The sequence below is a fragment of the Sorex fumeus genome, unplaced genomic scaffold, assembly GCF_029834395.1.
Source record: "Sorex fumeus unplaced genomic scaffold, SorFum_2.1 ptg000061l, whole genome shotgun sequence".
Classification (NCBI taxonomy): domain Eukaryota; kingdom Metazoa; phylum Chordata; class Mammalia; order Eulipotyphla; family Soricidae; genus Sorex; species Sorex fumeus.
This window is the reverse complement of record NW_026606118.1, coordinates 29105116-29122449: the sequence shown is the minus strand read 5'-3', so window position 1 is coordinate 29122449 and position 17334 is coordinate 29105116. Positions and strand designations below refer to the sequence as shown.

At 42.2% G+C, this 17334-nt stretch overlaps 1 protein-coding gene across 6 annotated transcripts in view; it reads right to left on the bottom strand.

Annotated features, from left to right (window-relative positions):
* Positions 1-17334, bottom strand: part of MAP7 (microtubule associated protein 7) — a 165391-nt gene that overhangs the window by 135812 nt on the left and 12245 nt on the right. For 2 of the 6 annotated variants that reach the window (XM_056125985.1, XM_056125984.1), the window contains exon 1: positions 8303-8687. The exons of 1 other annotated variant lie outside the window; for it this stretch is intronic. In XM_056125985.1, the coding sequence (XP_055981960.1) occupies positions 8303-8435 (133 nt within the window). In that variant the 5' untranslated portion in view covers positions 8436-8687. Of the gene's footprint in view, positions 1-8302; positions 8689-17334 lie in introns of those variants that run through there. 3 more of the 6 variants (XM_056125989.1, XM_056125988.1, XM_056125986.1) reach the window with 2 other exon arrangements.

The following is a 17334-nucleotide window of genomic DNA, read 5'->3' as shown; positions in this document are numbered from 1 at the left end:
ATTTCTTTCCTCCCCCTGACCTTTGGGCACTGGCATGGTCTGGTGACCTTGCCACCATCATTGATGTCACTCTAGGTTATCATGTGGTCAGCTATTTGTGTGTGTGTGTGAAAGAGACAGAGACAGAGAGACAAAAAGAGCAGACAGAGAGAGACAGAGACAGAGAGAGACACAGAAAGAGGAAATCATTCTTTTGGATAAAAAGTTTCAAAGACAAAGTTGCTCCAAGAGGCAAGAGAATGATAGTGGAAATAGATGCTCACGTCCACCTTTCAAGAAGCAATGCCTAATATTTATCAGCTCTAAGAGAGAGCGCCAGCAAACCCTGAAGTGTGACTGGCCCCCATGGCTGATGCAGTCACTCTCTCAGTCCCATCAGCTGCAGTTCTTGAAACAGGGCTCTTTTCTTTTTTAAACTTAAAAGTTTTTCATGATTGAGTTTCCGTCACACAATGTTCCAACACCTGTCCCTGTCCCTTCACCAGTGTACACTTTCAGCAACTACTGTCCCCAGTTTCCTTCCTGCCCGTCCCTGCCCCCCGCCCCTGCCTGCCTCTATGGCAGATACTTTTATCCTCTCTCTTCTCTCTCCCCCCTCTCTCTCCTTGCTCTCTTTCTCTCTTTTGATTTTATGCAGAAAATTCCAAACCCACAGTACCTCTATATACACAAAATGTGCTCACCTGCAAGTTACATCACCTTCCTCTTCTATACAGCATCATGTATGCAATATCTACTTCAATAACAGAATGTATGAAAATCAGACTAACTTACACTCTCTTGGAACAGAGACTTCATTTAATTCAGATTATACTGTATATAGGGATGGAGCAATAGCACAGCAGGTAGGGCGTTTGCCTTGCATGCGGCTGACCTGGTTTCAATTCCTCTGCCCCTCTCAGGGAGCCCAGCAAGCTACCAAGAGTATCCCACCCACATGGCAGAGCCTGGCAAGCCCCCTGTGACATATTCAATATGCCAAACACAGTAACAACAAGTCTCACAATGGAGACGTTACTGGTGTCTGCTTGAGCAAATCGACGAACAGGAGGACAGTGCTACAGTGCTATACCGTGTATGTCATGATCCTTGCTTCTACCATCTTCATTCTTTTTGTTTTAAATTAATCATATGGAGGTTGCCGTTTTTTTCTGAGCCTCCCAGTCAGTACTTAAGAGACTGGGTGGGAGTGCCCTCTCCCAGTGATGTTGGGCCCATCTGGCTCGCAGTTCAATGTGAGGGCCTGAGAATGGGGTGCTGCTCAGGCCCGGCAGTACCAGGGATTACCCATGCAACCCCACTACGAACTCCCTAGCTTATGTAGGTTCTCTTAAGTAAATGAAATTCATGATGACAATTTGAGTTCAAAAGAGAGGCTAGGAGGTGAGATGCTAGCCTCACATGTAGCTGTGGCAGCTGTGACCCTGGCTCAAACCCCCAGGACGACATATGGTCCCCACAAGTATCACTAGGGGGGCATTCTTGAGTACAGAACTAGGAATAGCTCCTGAACACTTCTGGGCGTGGCCCCAAATGCCCCCCTGCCTCCTCCCCCACCCTTAAAAAGAAACATTATGTCAGTTTGGTTTTAAGATTCCCTCCCTATAATAAGCATTTTTGATAATATTTTTGAATTCTCTTTTGCCTCACAAGTTATATAATTCTACTGCTAAAACCTTTTGCCTAGTCCTGAAATGGCACAAATACACACATGAGGAGCAGTCAAGAGTACACATCTTACAGAACAAGAGAGGAAAAGGAACAAGGAAATGTGTGAAAATGATTCTAGAGTGGCATTCACACTTTTAATCATGAAACTCCTTTTTGAAAAGAAAGACTCACAGCTTACACAGGGTACACTGCTAGATCATCACCCATCCAGTAGTTATATATATGAACAGAAGATTGTATTTCATTTGGAAACCTTAACTGGCAGAAATTCTACCTTGATGGTAGATAAGCCAAGAGAAGAATTGCTGCAGCATTGATAAATACATTTTCACAAAATCAGAGGGCAGTGGACAAGCGAGAGAGCACAGCTTCTTAGAACACTTGGTTCAAGTTTCTAAAGGAAAATGCAATTCTTTACCATCTTCCTGCAATTCGCTAACAAAAGGGGCAGGATTAATAATCTGCTATTAACAAAATGGTCAATACTTCCTTGAATCCAATATACCATCATTTTCCCAAAGAAAATGATGAATGGTATAGTAGAAAACAAAAGAATAGAGTAACACTAACCACTAGGCAAATGAAAATGGTAGTGATAGAATTAACATGTCAAACATATCCACACACAGTAGTCTCTCTTTCAAAGCAGTTCATTTGGAAAGGCAATTTTAATACCACCAACATTTATTAGAATTCCTATGTTAGACCTTCACAACCAACAAAAAATATTTTTGATGGGTAAGCTTAATTCTGTTCAATAAAACTCCATGCACTATGCATGGTGCATTGTTACATGATACAGAGAGTCCTGGCCTTGAAGAAATTTATACCCTAGTACGAGGAATATGGTAGTTCTTGCATGTGTGAGGTCCTGGTTCCCCAGGATCACAGGAACTCTCAGGACAGACAAATGTGGTCCTGGTGGCCCCCACAACAACAGTGACCCCCCCCAAAAAAAAGAAACAGAAATCACAATCTAGAAGTCCTGGATGTGTGCAACAGAACATTTAATCACACTGTCAACTTCTGTTTTGAATATATTTAGATTCTTACATTGTATTTACACTCACCCATTTCACTCTGAGACCAGGAATCGTGTCAATTATCTTTGCATTACTTCTACAATGCCCCAGCAATTATCTACACACAGTGCATATTTAACAAATGCTGATTTAGGGAGAAAAATGTTATTAATATATTTAATAATCACACTATGCTCAGCAAAATTCATTATAAAGCAAGTTCACCTTGAGCCTAATCAAGGGCATTGTATCATTGCATTAGCTAAACATTCTTCCCTAGGTTAGTTCTGAGGTCAGCGATACTCTGAAGTATGAAGTTCTGAAGTATAAGAGCAACAGCAGAAGCCCAGTTCACTCCCAATCACTATTTGAATATTATATATCAAAATAGCAAGGCACATAAAACATTTACATTCCTACTGGTTACATACGACGAGCCTCATGCATGAAGGAACCGGCGGAGGAACCCAGGTGTGCAGGACCTGGGGCTGAGATCTCCAAGCCTGCTTGGATCGGGACTGGGCCTCCTCGACCCAGATCACCCATCTTCCAGTAGCTAGACAGTTGCGCCCAACAACTGCTGTGTAATCCCACCAATGGCCAAGATCCAGAGACTATAAAACCAAGCTCCCAGAAGCGACCTTTTATTGTCTAGTTTTCACTCTCAGAGACCCCGGCAGGCTACCAAAAGTATCCTTCCCGCATATATGCCTGATTGGGAACACCTGTAAAAGTGATTAGAGACTGCCCCAAAAGCCTCCATCCCTCTTGGCGAGCCCGGCAAGCTACTGAGAGTATCCTGCCTGCACGGCAGAGCCTGGGAAGCTACCTGCAACATACTAGATATGCTGAAAACAGTAACAATGATGGTCCTCATTCCCCTGACACTGAAAGAGCCCCCAATATGCCATCCAGGCTACACCAGCACATGTCAGGGACGAATGGAGACACTACTGGCGCCTGCTCGAGCAAATCCATGAACAACAGGAGGACACTGACAGTGACAGTGACTGGTTACATAGAGTATTCTCTCCTAAAAAAAAAAAAAAGAGTATCCTCTCCTTCAAGAATTTATCGAGTCTATAGTGGATGATCCTGCAAAGCCTAGTGGTGGTAGTAATTTTTTACATCAAAATAACAGAGTCACAGAGAGAGCTCAATGGGCTGGAGTTCTTGCTTTGCAGGCCAGATGCTTGGGTTGGTGCCCTATCACTGCTAGGAGCAATTCTGAGCACTGAGCTGAGAGTAGCCCCTATGAACTGGTGGGTATCCCCCCAAACTTATAACCCATAAATACTATATCAACTATAACTGTCATATTCCCTAAAACTAATAACCCATAAATACTAAACTACAGTTAAAGTTAAGCATAAAACAAAAAGAATATTTGTTAAAATACTTGTTAAAGGGGGGAAAATTACCTTGTCTATCAACCAGGCAAGCTTCTGTTTTGTCTCATGTCCCCAGGTGACTGTGAAGTCACATGGGGAGTCCAGATGGTAAGTGATATGCTGAGTTCATTATTTCAGTTTCCCAGTAGTACAAGCATTCTCAAAGTTGTCACTATCATTAACCCTGGGTAATCCCACACAGAAGCATTTAGCTTATTGAATTTAGACTGTAAGTGTCTTTAATCCTGGTAATGACAGAATAAACATGGTGAGCATGAAAACACACCCGGCTAACTAGACAACACAATGGGTAGAAAGCAAAGTTTCTGATTGCTTATCAATCCCACCCCCAGCAGCGCCAGTGATGGAAGCCAGGACCTAAGACATGTAATGCAAATGAGCTACCACAGCACCATAGGCCCATCTTACCCAGCACTGACAGGTATAGTCCTCAAAACAGCTTAAAAAAATAATGAAAAACAACTTATAGGTCATCCTGCTATGGTGCTTGGAAATAACAGTTTAGAAAATGGGAATTCAAGCCACTGAACAGTGTCAGCTTCCTAGCTCCTGGGGCTGGGGTCGTATGATACCTCCAAATTTCATAGTACTGTCAGCACTGTATAACCGCTATAGCACACCTGATGGGAAGGTCGTATAGAAACCCACTAAGCTCAATGAGCAGAAACAGTAACACAGATGGTTCAGCTAGCACCAATCTGCCCAAGAAATCCTCAATGACTTTAGCCGCACTATTGTGAAGCATAAGATCAATGATCACAAACTTTTACTGATCTATTTTTTAATAATTCCATCTGCCTCTAAGTTGTAACAATCAATACTATGTAAATTTATATCATGCTAAGGGGGCATACTGGAGAGGGAGGGAAACTGGGGACACTGGTGGAGGAAAGGTGACACTGGTGGTAGGATGGTATTGGAACATCGGACGCCCAAAACAACTGTATTATGAACAACTTGATAAATATTCTAAAAAAAAAAGGAATTCACTGAGTGTTGCAAAAAATGGTTTAAGCAAATAGTGACTGGGGCTGGAGCAATAGTACAGTGGTAGGGTGTTTGCCTTGCACACAGCTAACCTGGGTTTGATCCCCAGCATCCCAGATGCTCCCCCAGGGAACCGCCAGGAGTAATTCCTGAGTGCAGAGCCAGGAGTAACCCCTGAGCATTGCCAGGTGGGACCCCCCCAAAAAAAAGAGTTTGTGATTATTAAAATACCATTTAGAGCAGGCAATAATATTTCAAGTGGAAAGTAAAAATGAAATTATAAATCCACGTGACCATGCTCCCATGAATAGAAGTCATCTGCTTCATGCTATGTGAGGAATTGAACATGGGCTTCCACGTGCAAAGCAAGTACTCCAGCCCTCTGAGCCATCTCCCCAGATCCATAAAGCTCTTCTGCTTTGGAGAGTGAGGTAGAATTTGGGTCCCACCCAACTGCAATCAGGTCTTCCTTCTAGTTCTGTGCTCAGGGATCATTCTTATAGATACTCGGGGGGGCCATATGTGGTGCCAGGTTTGGACGAGTGCAAGTCAAGTGCCTTCATGCTAGCATAATCTCTCTGGTCCTCCTGAAAGTCTTATTAATAACCATTTAGAACTCATCCATAGCTGGCATAGGAAGAAACAGAGACGGCTTCAACAGAGAGGATGCAAACTCAAAATGTTGCACTTCCACAGACAAGCACCATGTTGACCCACAAGGCAGCCACCAGCTACATGTGGCCACTGAGGGCCACTGGGGGCTAAACTAAGGTTAACTCAAATTTAGTACTCAATTTTCTCAGTTGCAGTAATCATATTTCAAGTGCTTATACAGAGCTAGTGGTACTTGTACTGGGCATTGCAGGACAAACCACATGATTCCAAGAGCACAGCCCGGAGTAACCCTGCGAACATTGAGGAGGGAAAGACCCTAAGCACTAATGGGTGTGGCCCAATTCCCTCTTACACACACACACACACACACACACACACACACACACACACCTGAAAAAAATGATACACGGGGCTGGAGAGATAGTACAGAGGTTAAAGCACTTATATACCTTGCATACAGGGTAATCCCTGGGTCTCTGCACCAGCCCAGTTGGCTAAATATCACCAAGAGTTCTGGGGACTCCTGAGCACCACTTAGGAAAATAGAATAAACAAAGAAAAAAGAGAACAAAAAAAGATAAAAAGAGAACAAACAAACAAAAGAATCCAGAATCAAAGTCAATGATCTCTGTTGGTGTCACTTTTTTTTTTTAGTTTGTTAGGGGTGGCGATGGGGGGGCGGGGGGTTATTCCCAGTTCTGTGCTCACGGGCTGCTCCCAGTGTTGTTTGGGGATCCAACCTGGGATCCACAATTCCACATGGGAAGCATGTGCCCTGAGCTATCACTCCAGCCCTTATTCACCAAGAACCATTAGAGATATGCACACTTATTTTCTGGAATACTTCCATGAGAGGCATTTAAAGATACACAAACAATCTGGGTATCTGTATCACCACAGAATGTTTTTTTCTCTAAGTTTTTATCTTCCATTTTATCCTCTTTTGATATGGGGAAGAACAGAAAAAGAAAAACAGTAGGGATTCTCCAAAAGTTGCAAAAATTGCCAAACCTATAATTGATTTTTAAAAGCACTTACATTTATCACTTCTCTTTAAATAAAAGAATAAGGTTACTTAAAAACACCAAAACTAAAAGCCCACCCAGAAGAAGGAAAGGAATAGGCATTAGCAAGAGAATTACTAAAACCAAAATGGTTGGCTATTTTAAATAACTGTTCCAGTTATTTTTTTAAGTGCCCCAAATCAATACCCTGTTCAAAAAATACTGTAAGCACAATTCAATAAGTCCACATTAAAGCTACCAAACTTCTAGGAGGTCAAAGAGTTTGCTAGTAGGAAGTACTGAATTTTCACCAAGAGTCCACTTTGTTTCAACCTCTAATCAACGAGCAAATAAACAAATCACTATAGTCCCCTTTCATTCCCAACATTATTTGCTTCTTGAGGTCACTGGGTCTTCAGACACTATGGCTGGGAGTAAAATAAAAGTCAACTTTAGAACTAAGATTTTACTTACGCGAATAGCCTTGGAGTCAAAAATATACTTTCAGATTTAAAAGATAGTTTCAATTACACTTAATGAAATTAAATCATTCAAGCAGGAGGACTGAGAAAGCCAGAAGTCTTCAGACACTGGAGTCTTTAAACACTCATCTGAGCACTGCTTAAATATTTGCTTGCTACTTTGCTATGCTTCTCCTCTATACCTCACTGAGGAATATTTGATATCCGAGGGACAGAGTCATGTGGATGCCAGCTAAAATTTAATTAGCACACAGAAACACAGCAACCAACAATCTGCTGAAGAGAACAGTTTCTGAATTGGGGGGATGGGAGTTCCAAGAACTGGGATACAGGCAAATTCAAAAGGTGAGTCTAAAGCCTTTATATAGAAATGCATACTGGGGTATCTGACTGCAGTGGACAGCTCCCTGAGAGGGTTCTGGAAAAATGCTGACAGTGCTACAATATTAGGAGACTCAAGAAGCCCCATTCATCACCAAGCTAGAGCGGCACAGGGACTGGAACTCCCGGGCATCTCTGCACCTTATAACTTCCCAACATGATGCTCAGAAGCAGCGTTTCATCCCGTTAGGAAAGTCTCCCAGTTCTCTTCCTGTGCCCAGCTTGCCTCCCTACACACGCCCTGTTTTCCTTGTCTTCTGGCTCTCCACATTTCAGTTTAGAGAAGGAAGTAACATTTTCCCCTCTGACCGGGAAAGGTTGCACTCTAAGGTCATTTTCCCTGACTCCACTCTTTCAAGGAAAAGAGTAGGCGCATTAGTCAAATAGAAATCATCCCCTACACAGAGGGGAAGTGAGGAAATGCTCGAATAAACCTTGATCATTTGTATTTTCTCTTCCCGTGGAGGACAGTCTTAGGGAGCTGTTTAAGAGAGCGTGTAAAAAGTGGCACTCAGTCACAGAAAGCTGAACAGAAACTCACACATCTGCAGAATCTGTCCCCATCTATGCATATACACTCTCACGGAGCACACGTAAGTACCGACAGCAAACTGTGCTAGGAGCTCACAGTGCACACCACGCACAGGCTTTCCAAAATGTGCCGGAGGCAGCCTGGGAAATGGGCTGGCCGAGGTGCCAACCCAAGGGTAAGGCTACTGCATGCATACCTTTCGGTCCTCTGGAATGTCCATTCTTTTGCTGTTCATCTTCCTCAGTAATGGTGAATAAGCCAAGGAGAATTGGCTTCGCGTTAGTCTTCTTCAGCCTCTCTTGTCGGAGAGCTGTGGCTGATCCAGGCATACCGCGGCGACTTGCTTTATTTATTTTTTTTAATTATTGCAATATTAAAAATATATGCTTATGTAATTGCAGCTCCCAGGAAGCTGCTAGTTCCTAGGCTGCCGGTTCATTTGAGCACTTGTAATAGATCCCCTATGGGTAAACAGTGTGCAAACAGCTGACAGATACTACCAGCCTCTTGGCAACTGAAGCCCTGCAGCTCCCCTCACCTAGCAGCAACTGCACCCCCCCTCCACTTCAAGCCCCCTCCCACTTACTCCCCACAGACATATGGTGGGGGGCAAGCAAGTGTGGGCAGGCGGGTGCGCGCACACACACACACACACACACACGGGTGCAAACACACACACACACACACAAGTTCCAGAAACGCCCCACTGAAAGCCAGCAAGGCTCAGCTGTCTCCGTCCACTGCCGAACCTGTGCAGTCAGATCGCAGCTTCTCCGTCCCGCTGCGGCCCCTGGCCCCAATCTTCCTCCTGCTACAACACAGTGAAATATTCAGCCCCCAGCACGTTGGAGAAAACAGGAGCCAGTGCCATTAGCAGTTGTCCTGACAACCCTGCCATACCCTAATCAAGGAGGGCTGGGAGCCATCTCCACGGCGGAGGAGCGGCAGCCGACTGGGATCTGGTCCTGGGAACCCACGGCGGAGGTTACCGTGGGAGGCGAGCGGGCAGCCCGGCGCGGGGCAGCTCCCTCTTGCTCTGAGTCGCCGGAGCTGCAGGGAGGGAGGAGGAATGTGGGTTTGCTTGCACAGGGGGCAGCAGCCAACTCGGGAGAAAGGGGGCTCAAGGCAAGGAGGCTTTTTTTCCCCTTTCTTTCTGACGCCAGGTTTTCTATGGCAACAATATTTGTAGGTTGCTGGACGCAGCAAGGGCTGGCAGCCCTCCCCCACTCTCCAGCTTTGCAGGATTTGCGGGAACACATCCCCCGACATGCTTGCGCCCCCGGAGCCTGGAAACACAGACTGGGCAGTACTGCCATGTACCAGAGACCCTCCAGGTGAAGATAGGAGAAGGGGAGAGCAGTGGCTGCCTTCAGAGTCCCAACTGGGAAGAAGTAGCCCTTTCTGAAAGGCAAAGTTCCAAGGCAAAAAGGAGACATGACCTTCTATCAAAATGGGTAAAAACAAACAAACAAAAAACCAAAAACCAAAAACCTGCCGGTAAACTGGTAAACTCCAGTCTTCGTGCTCTGGACAACTCCCTACAGCAGAGCTGAGCCATTCTCCACTCTTGACCCAATTTTAGTGTTTTTTTTGTTTGTTTGTTTTCTACAAAGCACACAAGCACGTGATTATAGTTTCCTCCCGAAATAAGCTTTCTCACTTTAAGGCTGTTTCTGGAATGCCTACGATTTTTGATGCATGCAAAAATAAGCACAACAAATGCCAATTAAAAAATGTCAACTTCCCAATTAAGATGTGTGTGTAACCTTTTAATCAAAATTTAGTCAAATGCAACCCTACCACCCCCAGAGTACCCCTCTATTTTGCAAAACTACTTGAAGAGGGGAGCCCAGAGACATACAGGCAAGTAAAATATTCTCTCTAAATCCTTTGTGGGGATGAGTCAGTTGAAACATTTCATTTAACTCCTTTTGATGCTTACTTTTCACAGTGAGTTGGGATGATGACATCATTTACCTTATAGGATTAGGGGCAAGGGTAAAATAAGTGTAGTGTTTGCAAAAAGAAGTGTTTGATAAATATCAGCTGCTTTGATTGTATTTCAGAATGCATTTGTTGTAACTAGTCCACTGTTGCCTTGTAACTTTCTTTTCTTTTTTTTTCTAATGTAGGAGTACTGCTATTTATTCAGCCACTGATTAAGCTGTAACTATTTTCAAGGTGTCCTCTAGGAATGGGCCTTTTTTTTTTAATCTATTTAAACTACCTAGTCTTATACTGGAAATGTACCAAATGGCCAGTAAACTTATGCTTAAAAAAAAAAAAGAAAAAATGAATTCTTCAGAAATAACTCTCTCCAAAGGTTGGGGAGATTTAAGTAACATGGGTTTAAATCTTTGGTTTGGAGAAATGCAAAAAATTTTCAGATATGGAGTTCATTTATAAACATGTTAATAAGTTTGATAGGTATTTGGAATGAAACCGAGATCTTGAGCTTAATGGGCTAAAAAAAAAAAAAAAAACCACCTGAATCAACCTTGTTATATAGGCAGGGAGACAAAGATGCAAGAAAGTGAAAGTCCTCTACAAGTAAACTGTTACATGGCAGCTGATCTACAATTAAAACCAATCTCCCACCTCCTAGTTCAGTGCTTCTTCCTATGAAAACTATTTTACCTATAAGGTTTAAAATCTCGGATTTTAGTCTCCAACTTCTATAGAGATGGCAAGAGATGGAGAGGGAGGAAAGAGATGAGCCATGCTTGGAATACTCAAGATTTTAAGAAGCAGAAAAAACAAATTGGTTTCCATCTGGTTTCCATAATGTAATTAGTTTCCATAATGTTCTATTTGGTAATCTTTCTAAATTAATGGTGAGTTACAGGGACTTGCCTTGCATATGTCTGACCCAGGTTCAAACCCCAGCACCCCATATGCTCCCCACTGCCCCAAGCTCCAGCAGTGATCCGTGAGCCCAAAACCCTGATCACTGCCAGGTGTGGCTCAAAAACAAACAAAAGGTAATTTATTTCCTATTTCTTTAATGATATGATCAATAAACACAGGTTGCTCTCATACATGCAAATATTTATGAAATATAATTATTTTCAAATCCACTTAAGTTTTTTCTACTTCTCAAGAATCAAGTTAGTGCACAAAATAGCAAAAAATACACAAATAAATATAGCTGAAGCTACATTTTGACAGGTAAAACAAAAATCTATGCTGATCAGGCAACAACTTTTACTGGGAAATGTTCCTGACACAAAATAAAGCTAACAGCTTCTGACTGACTTTCACTGACTTTTGCTGAAACAGGTAAAGCTTAAGAAAAAAAGGATCTTTCCCTCCACTTTACTAACAAAAATGAGATGAAAACATTATGAGATGTTGTAAAAGGAAAATGAAAAACCTTTCTAAAATGGCTTTTCTTTCTTTTTTTCTTTTTTTTTTTTTTTAGGATTAGAGAGAAAGCATTACATTGAATTTAAGAGATTCCTGTCTTTCCTCTGTTGTATAAAGCTGGGCATGTTATCTAATCTCTTTAAATACCTGTCTGGTCCTGTGATTTCAATGGGCATAAATATAGTATCTACTTGATAGGGTTGTAAGAGGATTAAAATAACTGATTTATGCCAAGCACTGAGCATAGTATCTAGCTATTAGACACTAAGATGTAAACTGGAGAAGAGAAACAGAGCCATATCAGGCAGATAAATAACTGGAAATGATTTTTTTTAAACTTCCTGACCCCCTTTACCCACCCACTTCTTCTGGCCCACCTTCCAGTCCACTTCCGGGAAAGGTTCTTTGCATCCAGGAGTTTAGTTTTGGATTCCAAAAATGAGAACAATCATACAAGATGTCTTTCTCATCTTAATTTTATCCACACTACCCATCCCTAAAAATCAGGAGCTCATTTTTTTATGACTTAATATTCCACTGTATTACAGTAATCATACATCCATTATATTATTCATACATACGAATAATATTCCATTCCAAGTATGTATGTGCATGCTTATATGTGCATATAAGCATATATAGAAGCACACACACACATAGAAGCTACAGTTTGAAAAGCAAAGTGAGAGTTGACAATCAAGTATCTTCTGCAGAAAATGTACATTCCATAACTTTCAAGGGTGGACTCAAATATTTTATAGGAGAAATATAAAGGCAAAGCCATCTTGAATTAAGATTACCTATTTCACAAAGGGGCACTTTTTTTAAAGAAACCCTTTGAGGTGCTGGAATGATAGTATAGCAGATAAGGCGCTTGCCTTGCATGCGGCCGACTCAAGTTCAATCCCCAGCATCTCATACTGTCCCCCAAGCACCACAGGAGGAATTTCTGAGTGGGAGCCAGGAGTACTCACCCCTGAGCGTCACCGGGTGTGGCTCCAAAAAACAAAAACAAACAAACAAGAAACCTTTGAGGTTTGAGGCTGCACCCAATGACTCCAGCTGAGTAAAGGTACCAATGAAGGGAAGCACTCACAGGGCCAGGTTGAGCTCCAGTTACTCTGCCCAGCATACTGATGTTTTTCCGCTTGTGCTATCCTTGGTGAATTAGCCTTCAATGGCAAAAATGGGATTCTTCATGCTCCAGTAAGATGAGTCTAATGGAAGATTTTATTTGTATCAAAATGTGAAAAATCAACAAAATGGCTTTTTTTTTCCTTTCAAGAATACAAGCTAGGCTGCAGACCAATTACAGGGGGGAAATGAGGATTTAACCCACAGAGTCCAAAAGCGGCAAGGCTCATCCAATCCAGAGAGGCAGAGTGAAGGACAGGAAGGGCCCAGTGCTGGGAACAAGTCCAGGTTTATGGCATTGACCGTTGCGCGAGAGGCATCACACATCCCCTTTGTAGTTACAGTCACCATGAAAGGAGTCATTACCTGGCAGATTAGGTGACTGAGCTCCGGAGAGGTTCTAGTCACAAGGTGCACAGTTAAATCCCTAATTTGGGATTAAGTCCAATCTCAATGCTGCAAAGGCATAAAGCGTTTGTCTTGCTTTCTGGTAACTCCTAACTCCAGCACCACCTCGCTGCACCCCAGTCACAGCTGTGGCCGTTACTAGGATGCAAACAGCCCCAGTTCAAACCATCATTATAAAGGAGGACTGTTTCTCCTTGCTCATGAAGAACACAGTTTGCCTCACTTCACACACAGACAGTTGAGATTAGTTTCCCAAATGCTCCACCCTGTCTTTTATGAACACATGGAGGTCAGTGAGCCTTGACCCCTGTAAGAGTCTCAAGCTCCAGCCTTCTTTTCACTCTCAGACACAAATCAAAATATAGAAAGAGGGGTGGCGAGACCTTAAATTAAATATCCACCCCAAGTAAATGACTACTTCTCTAAAAGCTTGAGTTCTTCTGCAGCACTAATAAACGTTTTCAGTTTGATGTGGCACAACTCTCCTCATACGTCACCTACAGCTACAGAACCCCCTGGGAACTGGCGCATGGAGATTTCCAAGAGTCCATTTGTTTTGCACAAGTTCTGTTTAAATTGTTCCAACAATAAGTGATGTATTAATGGAGACTTTGTACAAACTTGAAAGAAATAAGACACTGCTTAGGATAAGGGGGTAAATTTTACTGGCTTTATGCAGAGGAAAAACTTGGTTTTTTGGTAGGGTCATAAAATGCACTCAGGACTATGTGAGAAAATGGTTTCACTACTGAACAATAAACAAAAACAGGCCTCCATACACTTAAACAACACTGTTTCCACTCCACTGCACACCTCCAGCAGACTCCCTTAGCAGACTAATGCCTGTCCTCTCCTCACTGCCTCACAGCTCTGGCCTAGTTCCAACTCCAGCATGAAACAGGAGCTGAACTGGCAGGTATGGGTCTGGGATGTCAGCTCAGACTTGGGCCTCACTGTTGCAATGTCACAGAAGAGTCTCAGCACACGAGACACTTGCATGTGCATAGACACCTCTGATATCTGTTAGTTTTATGCTTCTGGAGCTGTTCTTTTGGGACCATAAAACAGGACAATAGCAGAGTCCAGAATGTCCAGAGGAAAACTTTTGCAAAGAGAAATCTGCTTGACCCTGGCGGGGGGGGGGGGGGGGGGGGGGGGGGGGGTCAAGCATTTTCTTTCTAAAGGTCTGGTGAGCTTTACATAAACGCCACTGATGGGGTCAAAGAGCCAGATCTGTGTGACTCAAGTACAGTAGTTGAAAACAGAAATTATTACTTTGGGACTGACTGGCCCGTGACCGGGAAATTACAGGTTCTGTATGCAGAGGCCTTCAGTGGGGCCCACAAATACTAACGTGTTTTCCACATTTCTAGATCAGAGATGATTCCTCAGAGTTACTGGACTTCAGTAATATTCTGGACTTGCTTCTCAGCCATCACCTTTCTCTAAGTCTCCACCTCCTCCCCCTCCACATGACAGTTGTCTAGAATGATGCCATTATGGCAGGTTTCTGCAGTAAAACGACCCAGCAAACATTCTGCCATCTTGCAGCATGCTGCTGAGTTCCCAGAGAAGCAGCGCACAAAGAAATTGCACAAAGACGGGCCCCTTTGAAAGAAAAAGAAAAAGACAGGTCTGCTTTGATCTTCATTTTACCATCTTTTGTTAACAGGCACATCAGGACAACAGTAAATTCCAGAAGTGATGTGCCGTCAGCCAAGTACTAGGTCCCTGCCGTGCCTTTTATAACCTTTCTATAAATCTTTGCTACATGGTGAATCCTTCGTGGTGCCAACAGAGCCCATTTTCCCACGTCTGCTGTGCCATAACAAATGTTGAGCCCTGTGGGTTCATTTATCTAAATGTTAAGGTGGAAACTCAGCTTTCTCCCAAACCCTTTCTCAAACATTCAGTACTCTTAGCTGAGTCACAAATATAAAATGCCCATCTGAAAGTTGAATCTATACAATCTATACAATCATATCAATAGTAGCTGAAAAACATTGGTAAGATTTAACACTCCTTTACCAAAATGCACACAAAACACTATTGGCAATAGAATGGAGATACCTCAACACAATAAAGATCATATATAATAAGGACTGTATATGACAGATCCACAGACAACATCATATTTGAAGCACCATTTAGAAAGTTTCCCCCTAGGGTCAGAAACAAGACAATTCTGTTCTTACCATTATTATTCAACATAGTTTTAGAAGTTTAATACAGAGAAAATTAGGCAAGAATAGATGTAAATAGAATCTAAATTGGCAAAGGAATAAAAGCTGTTACTCTGAATGAATAAGATAATACACACAGAAAACTGTAAAGACTTCAATAACAACATAAAAATTACTAAAACAATGCATTCAATAACAAATATCCAAAGGCAACAGAAATTATAATACAAAAAAAAAACACTCAAAAAAGTTTAGTATGGAAGAAAAACAGAAACAGAAACTAGTGGAATCATATAATGAATCCAAAATAAGCTCACACATAAATGAATATTTAAATTACAACAAAGGAAGGAAAACTAGAGAATGGAAAGAGAAAAGCTTCTACAACAAATGATGTGGTGAAACTGGGTTATCTACATTAAAAAAAAAGAATGAAATCATTACCACTATAAATAAAATATAATTCAAAATGGGTTAAAGACATGTATGAAAAATCAGAAACGATAAAATACGTAGAAGAAAACACAGATGATATACAATCCTTAACTTCAACCTCAGAAATGTATGTGGAGACTTAAATAGCAAAAGAAACAAAAGCAAAATAAATAGATCAGATTACATAAAATCTAGTCTTTTACACACAAACAAAAAAGGTAGCCTAGCAACTGAGAAATTATATTTACTCATCAGACATTCAACAAAGGATTGCTCTCCAAAATATATGAAGAGCTCATGTAACTCAACTTCAACAACAGCAAAAACACAGCACACATGGGCCAAGGAGATAGCTCAAATGGTAGAGCACATACTTGGCATGTGAACTCTGGCACTGCATAGTACCCTGAGCAGGTATAATCTTGGTTGGTTCTGATGGTACCTGAGCACAGACAGACCCAAACAGGTCATTGTCATCCCAGCACCACTCAGGATGGCCCTATTTCTTAAACTGGGCTCAAGAGATAGTATAGGAAGTAAGGCACCTGCCTTGCACAGTCAACACAGATTCAATCCCTTGGCATCTCACCTGGTTCTCTGAACACTGCCAGCCAGGAGTAATTTCCGAGTGCAGGGCCAGGAGTAACCCCTGTGCGTTGCCAGGTATGTGGCCCAAAAACCAAATAAATAAATTGGGTCAAAGACCTGAATAGCCATTTTCCCAAAGAAGACATACACATAGCCCACAGGCACATGAAAAAAATGCTTAACATCACTGATTTTTAAGGAGTATATTTGGAAACACAAAAAAGACCAGGCAAGAATAGCCAAAGCAATTCTGAGAAGAAGCTATCGTAATTATACTCAACAGAAGACTTACTACTTGGATATAGAAAGAATAAAGTAATGTCATTTCAACAACATGGACAGGACTTGAGGTGATTATACTGAATAAAATAAGTCAGGAAATGAAAGATGAATTATTTGATTTCATAGAATATAAATTTGATTTCGTGGAATATAAATAACCAAACCAAGCTAACTTGAAAAACACAACAAAAGAACTCTTAGGAGGAAGAGGAGTTGTTGTCATCATAACTCGGAAAGACTGTCTGAAAGAGAGCAATTTTCTCTGAAGAAAAGAGACAAGACTCTGCAGGACTAAAATGACTAAATTACAGGGTATCTAGGGAAGGAAGGATTTCTACTTTTGTTTAGTTTGGGAAGCTACAACAGGACCAGTGACTGAAGTTAGTAGTATCTAACCAGCTGTGCTAGTAGAATCTAACCATCTGTGCTAGTAGAATCTAACCAGCTGTGTTAGTAGAATCTAACCATCACAGAAGACACCCCAGTGTCTGACACTGTGAAGATGGCAGGGGATGGCATTCTGCTTTGCTGGATGAATACAGAGCTAACACCTCTCCCTAGCCTGAGAGCCCATTACCTACCCAGGGAAACACACCCAGGAAGCACCAGAGAAAGAGCCTGAGAGATTCCCATAGCTGTTCCTCTCACTGTCACCACTGCTCTGCATTCCAATGTTGTGTGGCTTTCTTTTTCTGTTTGTTTGTTTTGATTTTTGTTTGGGGGCCACACCCAGCAATGCTCAAGGGCTGACTCCTAGCTCTGCACTCAAGAATGACTCCTGGAAGGTTCAGGGAACCATATGGAATGCTGGGATCGAACCTGGGTCAGCCAT